A 21,343-nucleotide genomic window follows, 5' to 3' on the forward strand; every position below is an offset into this window, starting at 1 on the left:
TCCCACAGCAGGAAGGAGCCTGCCCCTTCTGCCTTTGCCCTTGTTCCCATCCCTTGCCATTCTCTCCTGTTTTCTGCAATTACTCCTTTTTACAGACTGCTTTTTCTCAGCCTTCAAATATGCGTGAGTCTCACATCGTAAGTTCCCTTGATCCTCTGCTTTCTAATAGTTTTCTTGTCTTTATCGTGTTTCCATGTGGCACCATCGATTATTCCCCTCTCTGTGAAGTCCAGCCCTTCCCCAGCTTGCATGTGGCATTACTTTCCACATTCTGCTTCTCTCCCCCCTCAATCCTTTGTGGGGGTCCCAGTCTCCTGTCCACCTAATTGTAGGTGTTTCCAAGAGATCTGCTCCAGTCTCAGTTCTGTCACCCTATGTTCCCCCGTGACCAAAGACTTTCTCTCAAGTCTGTCCTGGTTCATTTCTTTCCTCTGAGCTTCAGAGGCTCTAGTTCAGCTACCTGAGGGCCATCTCTGGTGGATTTCTTTTAGCTGCCACCAATTTAATGTGTTCAGCTCCAAATGTGACATCTTGCTTGTGCCTCTTTCTTCCTATTTCCTGAGTAATCAATTGCCCTATTATCAGTTACAGTAGCTGAAGCCAAGAGTCATCTTCCTGACTATTTCCCTCTTTTTCTTTCCCCACATCTAATTGTTTCTTGCTCTTTTTCTTTTTTCACATTTGGCTTCATTTCTGTGTCTCCATCAATAACTATAAGCCCATTGAGAGTTTCCCGGGAAACCAGACACAAGGCATACTGTAGAATTGGTTTTCAGTGAATATTGAATTAGTGAGTGACCTCCTTCCCATCTCTGAAAAAAAAGGCAAATGTCCGTGTCTTTAAAATTGGGGGACAATTTAAATGAGGATGTGGTTGCTTGTGGATCTGGGAGGCCATATCAGGCATAGGAGTGGAAACTGACCTTCCTAACTGAAGAGGCTTGGAGAGTGGGTTGGGTGGAGGACTCAGCCAGTGGGGACATTCAAAACTGCCCATAACACAGCCATAGAATATGATGTAGCAGGAGTGTGACCTAGGGAAATTTGTATGGAAATATATATATTTAAATATTTCAGTAAGGTTTGGGTCTCTTTTTCTGTTTTTCTGGGATTATTCATCTTAGGGTTTCTGTGGTATTTCATTATTTGATTCTTGGTTTCCTCCTGATTCATGGGTTTGAATAGGATATTCTGAGACTTTTGTAACATTTCTGAAGTGATTAGAAACTTCGTTGGGTATTCTTAACTGGAGGTGCTATATTCATTAAAACTTTTTTTTTTAAATTTATTTACTTATTTTTTTTATGGTACCAGTTATTGAACCCAGGGGCACTCAACCACTGAGCCACATCCCCAGTCCTTTTTGTTTTTCATTCAGAGACAGGTTCTCACTGAGTTGCTTAGGGCCTGCTAAGTTGCTTAGGCTGACTTTGAACTTATGATCCTTCTGCCTCAGCTTCCCAAGCCACTGGGATTATAGGTGTGCTCCACTATGCCTGGAAAACCTTTGATTATAAGTAATAGAAACAAATTCAGATCTGCTTAAGAAAAAAGAATAGCATTTATCCTAAAAACTAAGGGATATTTCACAGAACATAATGGCAGGAATGGGGCTAGGTCTCAGGAGCTAGAAACTTTAGTTCTCTTTGCCTCTTTTGTCTCATCGTCTCTCTCTACATCTCCATTTTTATTTTATACATTGCTGGTCCTTGGTTCATAGGGCACGTGTCAGACCCCACTACTGCCAGCCACTTCAAGGAAATGACTCCTAGTTGCTCAGTCAACTCAGCTTGACTGCTCACTATATAACTGTAACTGGTGTGGGGGCTGGGGCCCCCAGGATCTTTCATATAAAAATAAATATTAGGAACTGTCAACTTTACTACAACAAATACCTGAAATAATTAGCTTATAGAGAAAAGATTTATTTTCTCTCACATATTTAGAAATTGCAGTCCGTGATCGGTTGGCTCTGTTGCTCTGTGTTTGTGGTAGCGTATCATGGCAGGAGTTTGTGGCAGAACTGAACCTCTTACCACATGAGCAGAAGGTGAAAGAGAGAAGAAGAGATCATGGTCTCACAGTTCCCTTGGAGGGCATGCCTCTGGTGATCTGAAGACCTCCCACTAAGCCCCATGTCTTAAAATGTTCCACCATCTCCCAGGAGCACCTAGGTGGGGAAGCCTTCACCACATGGACCTTTGGGGGACAGTTGAGGTCCAGGCTATTATAAGATCCTACTTCTTTGTCTCTGAGGATGGAGGAAGGCCCCAGAGAAGGGTAAAATCATCATGAGCTGGAAAGATCCTTCAGAAGGTTCTTCCTAGAGGTGCAACTAGTTCCTCTAGGGATACCCACCACAGTCTTAGTTTCTATAACACTGTTTAACAACTGTTTTTCTTTTCTGTCACATGTGTCAGTTTCAGAATAGTTCATTCCCATTGGGTGCAGTAGTACAGCCTATAATCTCTTGGCTACTTAGGACACTGAGGCAGGATTATTACAAGCGCAAGGTCAACCTTGGTAACTTAGGTGCTGTCTCAAAAATTAAATATAGGGGCTGGGGAGATAGCTCAGTCGGTAGAGTGCTTGCCTTGCAAGCACAAGGCCCTGGGTTCGGTCCCCAGCACCCAAAAAAAAAAAAAAAAAAAAAAAAAATTTAAATATAAAGGGCTGAGGATGTACCCGAGTGGCAGAGAGCCCCAGGGTTCAGTCCTCAGTGACACACACACACACACACACGCACACACACACACACAAAATTAATTCCCATATAAGGAACTTCTTTGGAATAGTACCATGACTTGTATGTTTTGCAGCCCCAATAACATGAATTTGTTATAATCTTCTGCAGTGTTTTAGCTTTAGTCTCTTAATTTCTGTAGGGCAGCACAGCTGGATTTCTGTAAATGCTTTTTAATCACTTGATGGAAAACAGATTGACAAACCTGCTGTACCTTTCACTGACTTTCCCCTGTTGTCCCAGGCTCTAAGCTGAAGGAGGTCTTTGACAAGATCCACAGCCTGCTTTCTGGAAAACCTGTCCAATCTGGTGGGCGCTCTGTGTCCGTCACACTTAACCCACAGGGCCTGGACTTTGTTCAGTACAAACTGGCAGAGAAATTTGTGGTGAGAAACCCAGAGTTATGGGAAGAAAAGGCTGGTGCACACCTTTTTGGGTATCAACTTAAAATTGTCCCCGTCTCTTTGTTCTCAGAAACAAGGTGAAGAGGAGGTGGCCTCTCATCATGAAGCAGCATTCCCTATTGCAGTTGTGGCATCTGGGATCTGGGAGCTCCACCCCAGAGTGGGGGACCTCATCCTTGCTCATCTACACAAGAAGTGTCCTTACTCTGTTCCTTTCTATCCAGCTTTCAAGGAGGGGATGGCTTTGGAAGACTATCAACGGTGAAGTTGTTTTTCTCCTTACTCACTGTCCCTAGGGTGATTAAGGGAATATAAATAGAATTGGAATTGTTTTTCCTCCTTCTCACAGTTCCTCTATGTACCTTGAATACTCTATCAGAACTATCTTTCATGTCAGCTAGACAACTTTTGGGATTTGTAGGTTTAGGTATCAATAATAAATATAATTTACTGGAAAGAATATTAGATCTAGAATCCAGAGGTTTTGGAACTTATCCCCGCTTTTCATCTAATAACTTTGCAAAAATGGGTAGATTATTTAACCTCTTCGAGTATCAGTTTTCTTATTTGTAAATGGGTAGAGATAGCCATAACCTGCTGATTTTACCTGTGAGTTTACACTGTAGGGCTTATCTGAAACAAATTTGTTAATGAATACCAGTGCTTTGCTATAATGTTAAACATAACAATATTATAACTTTTAGCCATGAAGAGTAATCTCTGTTTGTTCCCCTTATTTTGGCCTTGTCACATTGAGTTTTTTTCTTCCCATGTAGGATGCTTGGCTACCAAGTGAAGGATTCCAAGGTGGAACAGCAGGACAACTTTCTAAAACGCATGTCTGGGATGATCCGTCTCTATGCTGCCATCATCCAACTTCGGTGGCCATACGGAAACCAACAACAGGTGGGTAGAAAAAGCTCACTGTCAATGAGAGGTGGGACAAGGGTCCATGTTAGTGTATTCCACCCACAGTAAACATTGCCCTGGGTTTTAGTCAGGTTTCTGTTATTGTAGCAAAATACCTGAGAAACAGCTTAACAAGGAGAGGGGTTCATTTTGGCTCATGGTTTCAGACAGTAGTCAGCTGGTTCCATTGTTCTTGAGCCTCTGGCAAGGCAATACATCATGGCAGGAGTTTGTGGTAGAATAAAGCTGCTCACCTCACAGCAGCTGAGAAGCAAGAGAGGGACAGGAAGGGGTGGGGTCCCCATATCTTTTTCAAGGGCACATCCCAGTGACCTGACCTCCTTCACCTAGCTTCAAGGTTTAATCACATTGCAATAGTGTTACAGGCTGGTGACCAAGCCTTTAACTCATAGGCCATTCTTGTCACTTTCAAACCCTAGCAGCCTTCCTTCAGAGTCAACCCAGCAAAACAATGAGGGAAAGCGTCTGATAGCTTCATAGGTTTTTGTTGTTTCGTTTTTTGCTTTACTAGGGATTGGAGCCAGGACCTTACACATACTAGGCAAGCACTGAGCAATATTCGTCAACCATTTTTACTTAGTCTTTTTGAGATAGTGTCCTACTAAGTTGCCCAGGCTAGCCTCAGCTTTGTGATCCTCCTGCTTCAGTTTCTCACACAACTGGAATTACAGGGGTGCACCACTGCACCTGGCTTCATAGGCTAGAAGAGAAGCTGTTATAAATCAGTCATTAGATTTAGAATGTTTGGGGGGTTAAAGTCAGGGCCTCATGCATGCTAAGTAAGCACTGTACCACTGAGCTGCATTCCTCACCCTAAACTTTTTTTTATTAGAGGAGTGAGCAAGAAATTGTCATCTTAGATCTGGTTGGGGCCTTGAAAACCATCTAGGTCCCATTGCTACCTCACAGATGGGCAATAGAGGTTTAGAAAGCTAGAGGGATACATATCTGTCAGTAACAGAGCCATGGCTGGGGTTCAGGGATTTGACCTCCCAGCTCAGTTTTTTTCTCAAGGAGTACAGGTAGAGGTATAGAAAAGTTAATGGACTTGGAAAAAATAGAAGTTGATTGAATCTAAGAAGTTTTTATTATACAACTGCTGTGTCCAGATTCTATGCTCAAGATACAAAGAATAATCATCAAATGTCAGTAAGAGCCATATATATTGGTGCATATCTATAATCCAAATGACATGGAGGCTGAGGTAGGATTGTAGTATAAAGCCAGCCTGGGCATCATAACAAGATTCCATCTCAAAAGAAAAAAAAAGAAAAAGCTATTGGCCTATGGAGTCCCTGAAACTGAAGTTATCATGTATGTTGAAGGAATCCTGTAATGAAGATATGGGAGTATACATGTTGATTGGAACATTTAAAACCAGGTTGTTTAGCTTGTGTTATTTCTGCTTTTGTGACATGTGCCTGGGCCAAACAATCTTGGTGTTCACGTCTACTAGGTAGTGACTAAATAACCCAGAGAGTTTAGATCTCTGAATAAAATGAGAGCAAATCATGGTCAAACTTCTGTCCTCACAGATTCACCCTCATGGCTTAAATCATGGCTGGCGCTGGTTGGCCCAGATCTTAAACATGGAACCTCTCTCAGATGTGACAGCCACTCTCCTCTTTGACTTTTTGGAGGTAAGTAATTGAGGTGTCATACAAGAGAAAGCCAGTGGTTGAAGTTGCCTCAGGATGTTGAGTGACATGGATGGGTAAGTAGTGTAGAAATGGAGCCTGGTGGTTAACAGTATTAGGCCAATGTTGCAAATGTTTTTTCCAAACCACAAGAAAGCCCTGGCTTTCACTTTTTCTAACCATTGTACTTTCCTTCTCTGTGTAGATAGATACTTTTTCATTACCAAGAGAAGAAAATCGTACATCCTAGCTTATGTCAAAAGTGGGATTAGTTTTAGAAATATATAAATGACTCCCACAACCAAGATAGGACGTGCAGTTGACTCTCATCAGGGCCTGGAACCAAGGCACTAGAATATCACCAGGCACCAGGACAGTCTCTCTGTGGGGCCATATGTCTTTCAATAACTGCTTTTCCTGCAAGCTGCCTTATTCTTGCTCTGTTGGCCGGCATTGCCAGTTTCTCTGCATACAATAGCGGAGGTGGGCATCCTGGCTGTCACCTCAGTATGATCACCCAGTGTATTCTGACCAGTATTTCACTGTTCTGAGATTTTTTATTCCTAGGAGAGAAAGTACAGTGAACCAGCTTGGGTCAGATATCTTCCCTACCTAGAAGGCTCTGTACAGTTCTGTCTGCCTCTGAGGGACCACCACAGTAGGGTGACAGTAAGGGTTTCCATGGAAAATAGATACTTCATAAATGCTTAGGATACATGCCATAACAAGTCTGGGGCCATTTCCCTTGTAATGCTGGTAGTTCCTAGTTGCCTTTTAGCTCCTAGAGTCAATATACACAAAGAGTGAGCCTGAATCTTTGAGAACACAAGGGTATCCCCTATTCTTTTTTTTTTTTTTTGGTGCTGGGGATCGAAGCCAGGGCCTTGTGCTTACAAGGCAAGCACTTTACTGACTGAGCTATCTCCCCAGCCCCCCTATTCTATTTTTACTAGTTTGGGAGGGTTGCCAGACCTTCAGAATGACTTGGTTCGGTAGCGTGAAAGAATACACTAAGACCTGACAGGTATTGCTTTATACAGAGGTATTGTTATATACAGAGAAATGCTGTAGAATAAGACTGGTTTCTTTTCATTTATTTGTTTACTAGCTAGCTCAGTGGTAGTGTGGCTTAAATTTTTTGACAGGTGTGAAAGTCAAAGGCTGATTCCACTTTGTGAATCTGTCCTGGGAGTGGGTTTTCCATCCCTGCCTTCACAGTGCTTGTCTTTCCTGTTAGGTGTGCGGGAATGCCCTCATGAAGCAGTACCAAGTCCAGTTCTGGAAGATGATGCTTCTCATCAAGGAGGACTACTTCCCAAGGTATCAGGCTTGTTGAGTTGACAACTGGGAATTAGTCAGTAAAAGTAGTGAACCAGGTGTCAGATACCCTTGAGTGCTATTACATGCTATTTTTCACTAAAATTTAAAATGCTGGGGATGTAGCCCAGTAGTAGAGTACTTGCCTAGCATGCTCAAAGCCCTGGGTTTCAACCCAGCACTGAAAAAAAGTATAAAAGCCTGTGTTAAGGATGACATCTTCTACTCCTGTACTTCTGTATCCCTCTCTCTTTCTCCCCATCTCTCTCTCTCTTTCTCTCTCTCGCTTAAATTTTTTAGTTGTAGATGGACACAATACCTTTATTATTTTATTTATTTTTATGTGGTGCTGAGGATCGAACTCAGTGCCTCATGTGTGCTAGGCAAGCGTTCTCCCTCTGAGCCACAACCCCAGCTGCCTGTACTTCTTTTTCATATTTGAATAAATACTCTTGAACTCTAAATGAGAGTCTTTTAAAAATATTGTTGACTAAATAAAACACAATGTAGGCAAATCTAAGATTAAGATATCTGGCATTTTTAAAAATTATTCTTTCCTGGGCTCCCCCAAATCATTTGGGATGAAGATTATATGTAGTCATGAATTAAGCCAAGAGGTCAAGTCCCCTCATTAAATCAGATGAGGAAACTAATGGCAAATCCTGATCATAAAGACCTTGGAAAGGAGCAGTGCTCTCTTCTCCTTCATCTCTGGCTTGAAAAGGTCGGGACCATTTGGAAGAGCTGTAGCACCCTTAGCTTATTAGCCAGCCCTGTGAGTCACTGGGTCCACCCTGCACTCCAGGTCAATAGTATGCTGATACACACCCTCAAAAGAGGTGTGTTTCGTGAGGGGTTCACAAGTCTTCTTTTTCTCCCTGTAGAATCGAAGCCATCACAAGCTCAGGACAGATGGGTTCTTTCATACGCCTCAAGCAGTTCTTGGAGGTAAGATGTCCTCAGCCCAGCACATCTCAAACTGTTGACCTGAAATGCACCTGTGCCTGACAAGTCCTGCACCTCCAAACACTGATGGCAGCCTCCTCCTCTAGTTCATCCAGGCCCTGCTGTTTGTTAAGGATTCCTGCTTCCTCTGAACTGGGGCTGCCATTTCATCTTCCTCCTGTGTGCCATTCTCTATTACTCCTATGAAGCAGCCATCCCAAGAGATGAATAAAATATATATGATGAATCTTCTCTCACCAATACTTTTTTTTTTTTTTGGTGATTCTGTGGATGGAACCCAAGGGTGCTGTACCTCTGAATTATATCCCCAGCCCTGCATTTTTTATTTGGAGACAAGGCTGGCCTTGAACTTGCAGTCTTCTGCCTCAGCTTTCCCAGGTAGCTGAAATTACAGGTGTGGCCACCATGCCTGGCCTCACCAATATAATTTTTGCTTGTTGACCAAAGTTCTTTTCTCTGATGTGAGTTTGGGACCTGGTAAGTGTGATCACTTTTCTCCACAAGAAGAGATTGTACTTTCAGTTGAACTCTCCTCTTATTTCCAAGTGCAAAAAAGTTTTAAGAGGTTAATTTTTTTAAAGTATTTATTTAATTTAATTTAATTTATTTTTTTGTTTTGTTTTTTGCGGTACTGGGGATCGAACTCAGGGCCTTGTGCTTGCGAGGCAAGCACTCTACCAGCTGAGCTATCTTCCCAGCCCTATTTATTTTATTTTTAAAAATTTTTTGTTTTATTAGGGTTAAGAGGCTAATTTTCACAAATAATTTGAAACTCTGCAGTAGGTCTACTAAGGTAAGCCACTGACTTTGAGCTTCCAGGAGCCCAATTGGGAAAACAGGGATGATGACAGATGAGACCAGACTGTAGGGCACAAAGGGGACAGGCATAATTACAGCACAGCACTTCATTTGTTCTAGTCTTACACAGAACCCTCAGTCTCATTTATGGATGTTTTCCTTTTGGTCCACTTTTCTATAGGACTTAAACTTGCTTTCTGTCCCTCCCAATTTCTTCCAACTGTAAAGCATAAGATATAGTATTATTAGAAACTCATTCTGAGCTAGGTGTGGAAGCACACACCTGTAATTCCACTCAGGAGGCTGAAGTAGGAGGATCACAAGTTCAAAACCAGCCTTGGCAACCTGGTGAGACCCTGTCTCAAAGTGAAAATTAAAATATAGCCTGGCATGGTGGCGCATGCCTATAATCCCAGGAGCTCAGAAGACTGAGACAGGAGGATTGCAAGTTCAAAACCAGCCTCAGCAACTTAGTGAGGCCCTTAGCAATGCAGCAAGACCCTGTTTTTAAATAAGACATAAAAAAGGACTGGGAATGTGACTCAATGGTTAAGTGCCCCTGGTTTAAAAAAAAAAAATATATATATATATATATATATTATATATGTGTATATATATATTATATGGCTGGGGGTGTAAGTCAATGGTAGAGCACCCGTCCCCACACACACACACACACACACACACACACACACACACACACACACACACACACACACACGAAAGAGACTTATTCTCTTTTTGTCTTTCCTTTACCAGAAATGTTTGCAACGCAAGGAGATTCCTGTCCCTAAGGGCTTTCTGACTTCCTCCTTCTGGCGTTCCTGATGTCACTCCCATCACCCACCAGCACCATTGTATTGCAAAGAGGCAAGAATAAAGCAACTGAAGACAGTTGTGTTTGGAAGAAGTCATGTCAAATTTAGAAAATTGTCAGTGTGTGCTTTTATGTATTTGACCATGTGACTAGGAGCGAAGATTTTCATGGGTCACAAAATCTTGGTGATTCCTTTACAGATTTGATAACTCATTAAGGCATCCACATCCTAGATTAAATACAACTGGCTTTTCTGTTTTTAGCAGAATTTGTGAGCAGAGGTATTTAGTACTTGATCTCTTCATTTCCTTTGTCTCTGATGTTGTTCAGAAAGTTGGTGATATCTTAGTCATTTTACTCTGAGATGGACTGAGTCCACCATTTCATCCCCTACCCATCCCTGTTCATATGGAATTCCCAGAAAGAGACTCATAAAATACCATTCGAAGTATCATTAAATCCTTACATGCAGGACTGGGTTATGGTGGTTTTGCCTTTCTCGACTTGTGAAGCAATTCCAAACGCAGAGGAGATGTGTGATATGTAGTTAAATAAAGACATTTGGGAGGAATTATAATTTTTTACATGTTCCAAGTAATAAATGATGATTAATTTGCCTGACTAAAGCCACTGCCAAAATTCAGAACTTGGATATTCAGATAAAAATTTCAGTTTGTTTTATGGAAAGACTCATTCTCTATTATACTGCAGAAGCAGCAGCCACAGATCTGCCCCTCTATGCTGGGTGCTTTGTGGGTATATGTGTTCACTGGTATCCAAGTAACTTGAAGTGACCCATTCTATGAATCCTGACTGCAGTGCCAAAAAATAAGTAATAAAGCTTAATTTTTTAAAAATATCCATTGCTGACATATAGTTGATTTAATATAATCAATTTCTTGTACCTTGAGTTGTTTAAATCATTAGGGGAATTGTGCACTTGTAGTATACAAATCTAGGTATGAAATGATGTGTTTCTTCCTCTTTTGACTTGTGTGTGTGTGTGTATAGTACTGAGGACTGAACCCAGGAGTGCTCCGCCACTGAGCTACATCCCCAGTACTTTTTTATTTTTATTTTGAGACTGAGACAGAGTCTCACTAAGTTGCCCAGGTTGGCCTTGAATTTGGAATCCTCCTGCCTCAGCCTCCTGAGACGCTGTGACTGTAGGCATGCTCCTCAGCACCCTTTTTGTCTTCATGACCTTGACCTCCCAAGGAAAGAAAAAGAGAAAAATGTGAAAATATTGAAGTCTGTCAGTAAACACAGGCAGAGTCTGAGACACCCAGGAGATGTGGGCTCCACTCACTTTTAGGTTTTGTGGTCATTCACCTATTCTTTACTTTCAAGTTGTGCTTGACTCCAGCTTCTGAGGGCAGAGCTTCCCAGCTGGAGTGTTCTGGCACTCCCTCCTCCTCAGCCTGCAGGGCTGCTGCCTAGGGCCTTGGTGAGTGGAATCCTTATGGCCAGGTGCCATGCGCACTTCCAGTGCCTCACAAACGACCTCATTTTCTGTGTACCACTGCCAGGAACATGGAAAGGTTGGGAAGCACTGACTTCAGGACAAGGGGGTTGTGGAAAGGATGGAGTTCAGCCCTAGGTCAGTCAGCAGATGGAGCTTGGTGCAGATATCAAAAGAGCATCCCTTCCTTTAAGATACTACTGCCCTCTGCTGAAAAATATGCCCGTTAACAATTGAAAATCTAGGGCACTAACTGGAAACTGGCGCCTATCAGAGCTGGACAGCTCACATTTTGCACAGTCATCGAATGGGGCCCTAATGGGGCTCTGGAATCCTTGCTGCCGTTGTTGCTGTATGTGCTATATGTGTGGAGTTTCATGTAAGATTATATATGAAGGAATGCCCAAAAATGAAACATGAAGTTAGGCACACACCTATAGTCCAAGCTACTCAGAAGGCTGAGGAAATAGTACCTCTCAAGCCCAAGAGTTTGGCACTTAAAATACAGCAAGACTCTGTATATTTTATTTTATATAATGTTGTATTATGTTATTTATTAGTACTGGGGATTGAACTCAGGGGTGCTTAACCACTGAGCCACATCCCCAGCTCTTTTTATATTTTATTTTGATAAAAGGTCTTGCTATGTTGCTAAGGCTGACCTCAAAATTTGGATCCTCCTGCCTCAGCCTCCTGAGTCAGTGGGATCACAGACATGTGTAACTGCTCCCAAGCTATGTTTCACCTTTTTAAAAGAGATGGAGCTGGGCATGGTGGCACTTGCTTTTAAAATCCCAGTGACTCAGGAAGTTGAGGCAGGAGGATCACAAGTTTGAAGCCAGCCTCAGCAACTTAGCAAGACCCTGTCTCAAAAAATAAAAAGGGCTGGGGATGTGGCTCAGTGGTTAAGTGCCCTGGCTTCAATCCCCAATACCAACAGGTAAAACATTTTTTTAAAAAGGAGAAAATTAAGTATGAAAAAGGGTATGTAGCTTAGTGGAAGAGTGTGTGCTTAATGCATGAATTCCTGGGTTCAGTCCCCAGCCTATCAAAAAAACCAAACCAAACAAAACAAAACTCTCAATGGACAAGATCTTATTAAGGTTTCTCATAGTGTTTTAACATTCTTCCTCTGGACATGGTTAGCATTTTTCATATGTCAGTCAGTACCAGTATTCCTGGTGTATTCTCAAAGGTAAACCAAGAAGGGAGAGCACTGGGAGGCCAGGGCTTTGATATCCACTGATAGTGTTGTCTCAGAGATCATGATCACCAGCGGATTGAGGTAGCTCCACCTGGGTAGGAGCATCAGATTCCTTACCATAGCATGCCAAGAGCTGCATTTGCTTTTCGACTCAAGTGCTTGTCTGCTGGCTTTCTTTCCAACTTGACCTCATTTCTCAGGCTAAGTGCCCACATTTTTGTCATATCATTGTCCTATATTATCTTTGAGCAAATGTGATGATGCATTGAAAATTCCAGTACAACAGGAACTCCACACATCCACTGTAGAGAAGAATAGAGTTGCCCTGGGAATTTCCCACCCGTGCTTTGGACCTTTCCCCTCCTTCTCAAATTTCCTGTGATGGTAGCAGTGACACCATTAGGTTTGGACATCTCAGTGCCAGGATAACCAAAGTTTTTTAAGAGTCACAGCTTCCGGTGTGTGTGCGTGGTACTGGGTATTGAACCCCAGGGCCTGGAGCATGCTAAGCAGGCATTCCACCAATGAACTGTATTCTAGCCCCCCATCTCCGCCCGCCTATTTTATTTTATTTTATTTTTTGTTTTTGCAGTGCTGGGGATCCAACCCAGGGCCCTGTGCTTGCCAGGCAAGCACTCTACTGACTGAGCTATCTCCTCAGCCCTAAAATTTTTTATGTTGAGATAGGGTCTTGCTAAGTTGCCCAGTCTGTCCTCAGACTTGTGATCCTCCTGCCTCGGCCTCCCAAGTCACTGGATTGTTAGTCCACAGAGCTTCTTACATTTCCTTATTATACCTGGCCATTTCTTTGTTCTACTTAATAAATTCCTGATAGTGGATTTCCTGAGGACCTACAGCAAACACAGAGGAGAGATGTAGTTTTCCAGCTGTGTGATGCATTTACAAAAACACTCGTGATAGAGTTTATCCTCTAGTTTACAGCCAGACTCCATTTTTTAAAAAATATCAGTTTATACAAGTTGATGTATTCTAGAGACATTTTTTGTTTGTTTTAGCTCTTCAAGGATGTTTATACTAAATGCAGAATGTGACCCTGAATGAGAACCTGGTCCAGAGAAAAGGATTCTCTGCCTGTTTGGTTTTTGGCTATAAAAAGTATCAGAGCAGGAATGGTGGTACATGCCTGTTATCCCAGCAATTTGAGAAGCTGAGGCAGGAAAATCACAAGTTCCAGGCCAGCCTGGAACAAAACAAACAAACAAATGAATAAATAAAAACCATTGGGATAATTTTTAAAACTTGAATTAGGTCTATGTATTAGATAATAATAGTAGTTTGTCAACATTAACTTTTTGACTTTGATAAGCAAATACATACAGAAGTAAATGGGAATGATGTCTACAATTTATTTTCAAATGGTTTGGAGAGGGGAATGAACATATATGTATAGATATGTGTACACATATTTTTAATTCTATGTATATGTGCATGCACACAGAATAATAAAGCAAACGTGTCAAAGGTTAACAATAGAGGAATCTGGATGAAGGGTACATGGGATTTCTAATAACATTTTGGCAAAGTTGAAATTATTTCAAAATTAAAAGGTGCCCTCCCACCCCCCCAAAAAAAAAAAAAAAATCAAAAAACCCCTTCATACACCAGGTACAGTGGCACACACCTGTAATCCCATCTACTTGGGAGCCTGAGGCAGGAGATCATAAATTTTAGGCCAGCTTGGGCAACTTAGCAAGACCCTGTCTCAAAATAAAATTTTAAGAAGGACTGGGGATATAGTTCACAGTTGAACACTTGCCTAGTGTGTGAGGTCCTGGGGTCTATCCTCAGTACTACCAAAACCCCCCCTGAAACCAAAAAAACAACAATCCTTCATGTTCATAAGTCGTTCCAAGGAGGTGACAAAATCAAACTCTAGAAGCTACAACCTTAAAACCAGATTCTGGTGATTAAGGTGGTCTTGAAGCCATCAACTTGTAGCAGGATGAAAGTTTAAGCAGGTTTTGCAAAACACTTCCTCAAAGTGGAGTAGGTGAATGGTGTCGAAATTTAATTTACTGGAGAGTATAACTAAGTTCTTGGAGCCCTTGCTTGATGGGATTTCATTTAAGGGCAGCTTTTCTCAGAGGTCTTTACTGCAGGGTCCTAAAAAAAGGGTGGCAGACAAACTTGCAAAATGCTATTTTGAAGGTACACCCCGTACTGGGTGTGTAATTCAGTGGCAGAGCAAATGCTCAGCATGCATGAGACCTGGATTCCATCCTTAGCACCCCTACCCATCAAAGAAAAGTAAGCCAGGTAAGCAATGGGTAAAATACCAAAGGCAGAATGCTAATGATTATTGAAGCTGGGTGATGGGCTCATGGGGGTAAAGTGTGAGGATTTCTCAGAGAAATAGAATCAATAGAAAGCAAGTAGACTTCATTGCGAAGAATTGGCTCCTGGAGTTGTGGAGGCTGAGCTGTCCCACGATCTGCCACCTGCAAGCTGCAGACCCAGGAAAGTTGGAGGTGTGGTTCCAGTCTGACTCCAAAGGCCTGAAAGCCTATGAGCTGACAATGAGCTCTAAGGACTGAACAAGACTGGCATTCCAGCTCAAGCAGGCGGGCAGGCAGGAAGCAAGCATCCTGGAGATTCGTGGCTCAGGTACTGAAAACTATCCAGAAATTTAAAAACTAGGTAAAGGGCTGGGATATAACTCAGTAGAACACTTTCCTAGAATGCTCACGGACCTGGGTTCAACTCCCCAGCATCACAAATAAATAAATAAATAAATAAATTAAATAAAGCAAAAAAAAAAAAGTCCAAGAATCCTTTTACCCTAGGTACATGTTGTGAACAAACATCCCTTTAGCCATCTCTATACATATACTCACAGATAAATGAATATAATTCCATGTGTGTGTGTGTTACTGAGGATTGAACCCAGGGCCTCACACATGCTACGTAAACACTGAGATACATCCCCTATTTTGAGATAGGGTTTCACTAAGTTGCCAGGCTGGCCTTAAACTTGCAATCCTTCTGCCTCAGCCTCCTGAGTAGCTGGGATTCAGATGGCACCACCCCACCTACATATACATATTGTCTTGCCTCCTTAAGGCAAATCCCTAGATGTATATGTAACTGGATTAAATGGAATGCAAACTTTATATTTCAATCCATATTGCCAAACCACTTTTCCAGAAAGGTTCTACCTACATATACTCAAAATGAATTAGATTTATCAGGCAGTAATAGGGGGTAAGTGTTGGGGAGGAAGGGCACCCTAATTGGAGGGGAAAACAGCAAAAGCATGAAGTTGGAAAAATAAGTAACTTTTTTGGGGGAGGTACTGGGGATTGAACTCAGGGGCACTCAACCACTGAGCCACATTCCCAGCCCTATTTTGTATTTTATTTAGAGACAGGGTCTCACTGAGTTGCTTAGTGCTTGCTTTTATTTTTTTCAATATTTTTTAGTTGTCAGCGGACCTTTATTTTATTTATATGTGGTGCTGAGAATCAAACCCAGTTCCTCACACATGCTAGGCAAGCACTCTACCACTGAGCTACAACCCCAGTCCAGTGCCTCACTTTTGCTGAGGCTGGCTTTGAACTCATGATCCTCCTGCCTCAGCCTCCTGAACCACTGGGATTACAGTCCTGCACCACTGCACCTAGCCAGATATTTTATTTTTAAATTTTTTTGGTACCAGAGATTGAACCCAGGGGTACTCAACCTCTAAGCCACATCCTCAGCCGGGTTTTTTTTTTTTTTTTTTCCCTATTTTTCTATTTTTATTTTGAGATAGGTTCTTGCTAGTTGCTTAGGGCCTCACTAAGTTGCTGAGGCTGGCTTTGAACTGTGATCCTCTTGCCTCGGCCTCCCAAGCCATCGGGATTACAGGAGTTCATCATGAGCTCAGTTGTAACATGTTATAGAAATGGCTAAACCCAGGCAGTTGGCATAAGTGGTAAGGTAAATTGGAACAAGATTGTGGAGGCTCTGGAAGATTCATTTAAATAGTTTGGGAATTCTGTAGGCAATGGGAAGCTACTAAAGTTTTGTGAGAAGATTTGACATGGTTTGTGAAACTAATCCTGTCAATATACTTAAGAGGAACAGGAGGGATGGGGATTGTTCTAGCCTATTAGACAGTCTCACAATGAAACAGGTGACATAGAGGGGGCTGGGTTAGGACAGTCTTCAGGCAAAGGGAAGGAGGTGCTCACCCCTCTGCTGTCATCTGGAGTCTTTTAAGTAAACCAAGCTTCCAGCAGCAATCAAGCCTCTTCTGGGAAGTACTTGATCTCAGAAACAATCACTTATGTTTGGTTTCTTGTTTTTGCTTTGCAGTCCAGGGATTGATCCCAGGGGTACTCTACCACTGAGGCACATCCTCAGTCCTTATTTTTATTTCGAGGCAGTCTTGCAAAGTTCTCCAGGTTGGCCTCAACTTGCAATCCTCCTGCCTCAGCCTCCCAGGTAGCTGGAACTACAGCTGTGCACCACTGAACTGAGCAAAAGTTTAACCATTTTTAAGTGTACAGTTCTATGACATTAAGTACAGTCACAATGTTATGCAAACATCACTGTCTAGAACTTTCTATCATCCAGATGAAAACTGTACTCCCATTTCTTCCTCCCCTCAACCTTTGGTAACCACTATTTTAATTTGTGAGTCTGGCAATTCAGGGATCTTATGTAAATGGAATCATATAGTGTTTGTCCTTCAGTGTCTGGCTTATTTCACTTAGCATAATGTCCTCAAAGTTTATCCAGTCACAGTGTTTGGAAGAAGTGTGCTATTGCTGGCCAGCCCTGACACTGCAGAATGTTATCTGGGAAGAGGTGCAGTCCCCTTGCAGCGTGGCTCTTCCCAATCAGTTCCTTCCTTTACAGGGAGGAAAAATAGCTCAAGTGCTTATTTTGAATTCTGGGGGGTTGGAAGGGAGTGTTTCTCTTAGAGAAATATGTGGCTGGAACATTACAATCAGTATATTTCCCAACAGTTGACCTTTTGAACAACTTGAGAAGGTGCTGGGACCTTAGGGTGCATATCAAAGCCTTCAGTGGACTGCTGGAACCCAAAGGAGCACAGAATCCATTCCTGCCCTCTGCCTCTCAGAAGGCAGAGAGAGATGACTGAGCATGGAGTGACTACTTGCAGAGTTGCCACACTGTCCTGTGTTTTTTTTTTCCCCCCTGAATTTCTCAAATTCAGAAAACAAAGAAGGTCATTATCTGCTTTGTCCTTTTCCTGTCCCTACACCTAGCAGAGTGTAAGGCATCTGCTGAAATTGGTGCGAGGGAGGGAGTCAGACAATAGAACACATGAAGAATGGTTTTTGAAATATCTGCTTCCAGTGCCAAATGCAGACTGGGGTGGGTGAGTGAGTGGGAGCCAGAGAGGGCTGGGATACTGTTTCTTGGCCATGGCTCAGATCCGAAAAAGGGTCGATGAATAAGATTTTAGTTTCTATATCAAGACAGAGCTCTCTCTTGGGTCTCCAATTTGTTTTACATCTGGTAGAAGCAGTAAAACCCCCATTTCATTATGGGGCCAAGGTGACTGAAAAGAAAAACCCACAGTCCTGAGTCCACCATTTGCTGGAGCAAAAGGTCTTAGAAATTTTGGAGAGCTGATTGTGTTAGCCATTTTGTAACCAGGGCTGAACATCTGATTAAAAATTTTGCTGTGGCTGGCTGGAGAAGAGGCTATGGACGCCATCAGCTGTTTTCAGAAATGCACTCCCCCCCACACCCTACCCCACCCCCGGAGCTACCCAGCCCTGTTTTCTCTGCATTGAAGATTGCAGGAAATGCCTCTCAGCTCCTACACTTTTCCTCCAGATTCTGTAGAGCTGCTTCAGGGGTGTGGCCACTCCTTTTTTTTTTTTTTTTTTTCCTCTGCGCTCCCATGGAGTGGGAATAGGGCAATTTTTCCTTCTTATCATGGCCACAGCCAGGGCATTTTAGAAACCAGGTTCCAGATCCCAGGCCCAAAAGAAGCAGTCAAACTGCAGAGGACCAAGAAACACAGGGCTGGGCCTGGGCCCAGGTTCTGGTGCAATGCCCAGCACCTTTATATTTATTTAAAGAGGAGGACTGCTTGGTAACCAGGAGACTGAGGCCTTCCTGGGCTAGAGTTCTCTGTCTGCCTGACTGCACAGGAATGAGCTGAGTGTTACTCCCAATGACTGTCGCCTGCACAGCTGTCTCTGAAATGGGGGTAGGGAAAGGGATTTCTAATGGAGGGTTTTGATTACAGAGTTTAGAGTCAGGCCTTTAAACTGCTAGGACAATAAAGAACAAATTGCAGGAATCTTATTTTTGTCTTCTCACCTGCATCACAATCTCTCCCTTTTGTACAAGAAGGCAGTAGTTCCAACGGCTTGTATTCAACCCCTAGCTTGTTAGATGCCTGACCTGGAAGAAGAGACTGTCTCAATGTCCGGGTGTGCGTTTATACAATGGGGAAATAATATCTACCTTGTAAAATTATTGCAAAGTTTTAAAAAATTAAAAGATAACGCACAAAATGTTTAGTTTAGTGCCTAGTTCACAAGGATAGTTCAATTAATTGTGGTTAAAGGTACCAGAATGTCTTGTTTTTGAAACACAACTGATGTACCCTATGCCACTGGTGACTGGTGAGAAAGCGAAAGCTTTTAAATTAAATTATCAATTCTCCAAATCTTATGGCCCGAATTAGTCAATTTTTTTCTGATCCGGATTTGACCTTTTTTCTTACATCCTCCTCAAACCCAGAGCCCCCAAATCATCCTCGTTTTCTTGACTCCAGCCCCCACTAGAGCAGGCTGACTGGGGTCCCCAGCGCCAGCCTCCTGCTGGGAAAATGGACAGAAGGGGAGCATTCGGGTGATCTCACCCATAGGGACCGGGTATTTTTCCGGCCGGGGTGCGCAGCATCCCTAGTCAGACTGCAGCTATGGCCCCTGCCCCGCCCTTCGCCGCAGTCCTGGAAGGGCTCCCAGGGGCGAAGGGGTGCGGTGCAGATTCTCTGCAGGGCGGGCGGGGAGGGGCAGGATTGGAGGATCCAAGCTGCAGGGAGGGAGGTTGCGCCGCCAGGGCGGAGGCAGTGATTCCACTGCACCATCACCCCCACCCCTTGCGCGCGCCCTATTTCTCCAACCTCACGCCGCCCTGTCTTCGCGCGCCTCCTCCCCGCGACCGCCGCTTCGGCCCCTTCCGCACGCGCTCGGCTCTTTCCGTCGAGCGGTCGGGCGACAAGCCCGCGGGAGCTCCGCCCCCGTCGCTCCTCCGGCGCGCTCCCCCGCCCCTCGTTCCGCGTTGAGCTGCTTCCCCCGCGCTCGCGCCCGCCCGCCGCGGGAGCGCGCGTGTCTGCCTATAAAAGAGGCGGGGCGCGCGCGTCGCCGCCACTATCCGCTGCGGAGCGAACGGCGCGGAGCCGAGGCCGCGGAGGCGCGTCGGTCCCTCAGCACCCCTCAGCCCGGCCACCCACGGCCCTCACCCCACAGGAGCCGGTGAGAGGGGCCGCGGGCCAGCTCGGGGCGGGAGCGGGGCCCTGGACAGCCGACCCTGGGGCGGGAGCCGGCAGCCCCCGGGCGGGGCGGGGCCGGCGCGCGGACAGGTGAGCCGCGCAGGCCTCGCCGCCCCCTCGGCGTCCCAGCCGCCCGGCAAGCCGCCGCCACCGCCCTGTGGCGCGAGGGCTGCGGGGGAGCTGCGGGCCGGGCCGCCGCGCCCGCCTGTCATTGACGGGGGGAGGGGGCGCCAGGCCGCGGGGCCCCTCCCTGCCGCCGGCCGCGGCAGGTGGGTGGGGGCTCGGATCTGCTCTTGGCCGCCTCCCCTTCCTTGCCCGGCGCTCCCGCGCCGCCCCCGGCCCGCTGCCTGGGTGGGAGCGACTGGTGCAGCCCGCTTTCCCGAGTCAACGCAGGCAGTGCCGGCCACCCTCGAAGGAGGAAGAGCCCCGCGCACAGAGTAAAGGGCTCCTTGACTTCAGTCCCTTCCTGCAGCGAGACTGTCGGCCCCCTCTCTAACCAGAGAAAGGTCGGAGATGGGCCGGCTTCTTCTCTTTGCTTGTAATAAACGTTTCTTTCCTCCCCAGTTGTGATCTTCTTGTAAATAGGAGGTAGATGCGGCGCTTGCTTGGCATGAGACCCACATCAAATAACTTAATAGCTTAGAGTGCTTTTTTTGTGTGTGTGGAACTGGGTCTTTCAAGTCGGGGGCAGTGTATTATTTCAGTATATTGTTTGTCAAAAATTCTACAGCCATGCCAGTGAGGAATGATAGAGCAATCTTTTTGTTTGGAAGCTGCCCTGCCAATTTGATTAGACGCTTCCGAAAGAAAAGAGCTTTAAGAAAATCTCTTAGGTATTGGAATAAAATGTTATAAATACGGGACTTGTTAAGGGTTCAGTATGTTTTAAATGAAAGGCATGAATAACTCAGAAGGCTGGGTTAAGATGATTCTTGAACTGCTCCACCACCTTGTCAGGTCTCTTTTATATAATAGATCCTAAAATATTTAAGTCCTTTGTTCAATGTTCATCTTGGTATCTTAGAAAAACTTAACCATCATGGCTGTCGGGGAAGAACAGAAGAGACCATATGAAGTATTTTCATAATGAGAAATTGCGTCGTCATAGCAATTGGACTTAAGTAAAACAATGTATCAAAGATGGAAGGATGGGGGTGTTTTGCAGCCAAGAAACAAAATCTTAGGAACAGCAGCAGGAACAGTCAACTGTATGACTCCATTGAGCCACGGTTCCCATTCCTGAAACTAGTCATTTATTTCTCCTTTTCACTGCAGCTAATGTGTTAGATTTTGAAAGGTCAAGTTGAAGTCAAAGTTTAAAAAATGTGCTGGGGGCGGGGGTGCATATGCTACCAGTAAAAGGCCTCTGCAGGAAATTAACAATGAGCCTTTTTTAGTAACTGGGCCAATAATTACTCAAAGGGCCCCTCAAAGTGTGTTAACTGTTGCCCAGGGACCTAAGTGGAGAGAATGGAAAGCAGGATTTACCCTGTACTGCAGAGTGTGAAGCAGTTCTTATAGTAAACCTTTGGGTTGGTAATTTATTCTCTGATATGTTTTTGGTCTTAGCAGTGAATTG

The 21,343-nt window shown here is 44.2% G+C and overlaps 1 protein-coding gene and 1 long non-coding RNA gene across 2 annotated transcripts in view; one reads left to right on the top strand and one right to left on the bottom strand.

The window, feature by feature from the left end:
* The window catches only part of GLE1 (GLE1 RNA export mediator), a 33,258-nt gene extending 22,789 nt beyond the window's left edge, over positions 1-10,469 (top strand). Inside the window, exons 10-16 of the mRNA XM_079113439.1 lie at positions 2,987-3,129; positions 3,218-3,408; positions 3,924-4,053; positions 5,613-5,717; positions 6,952-7,034; positions 7,916-7,979; positions 9,555-10,469. Of these exons, the coding sequence (XP_078969565.1) occupies positions 2,987-3,129; positions 3,218-3,408; positions 3,924-4,053; positions 5,613-5,717; positions 6,952-7,034; positions 7,916-7,979; positions 9,555-9,623 (785 nt within the window). The 3' untranslated portion in view covers positions 9,624-10,469. The remainder of the gene's footprint in view (positions 1-2,986; positions 3,130-3,217; positions 3,409-3,923; positions 4,054-5,612; positions 5,718-6,951; positions 7,035-7,915; positions 7,980-9,554) is intronic.
* The window catches only part of LOC306645526, a 187,121-nt gene that overhangs the window by 123,181 nt on the left and 42,597 nt on the right, over positions 1-21,343 (bottom strand). The window lies entirely within an intron of this gene.

Source organism: Sciurus vulgaris, assembly GCF_902686455.1.
Source record: "Sciurus vulgaris genome assembly, chromosome: 15".
In the NCBI taxonomy this organism is placed as follows: domain Eukaryota; kingdom Metazoa; phylum Chordata; class Mammalia; order Rodentia; family Sciuridae; genus Sciurus; species Sciurus vulgaris.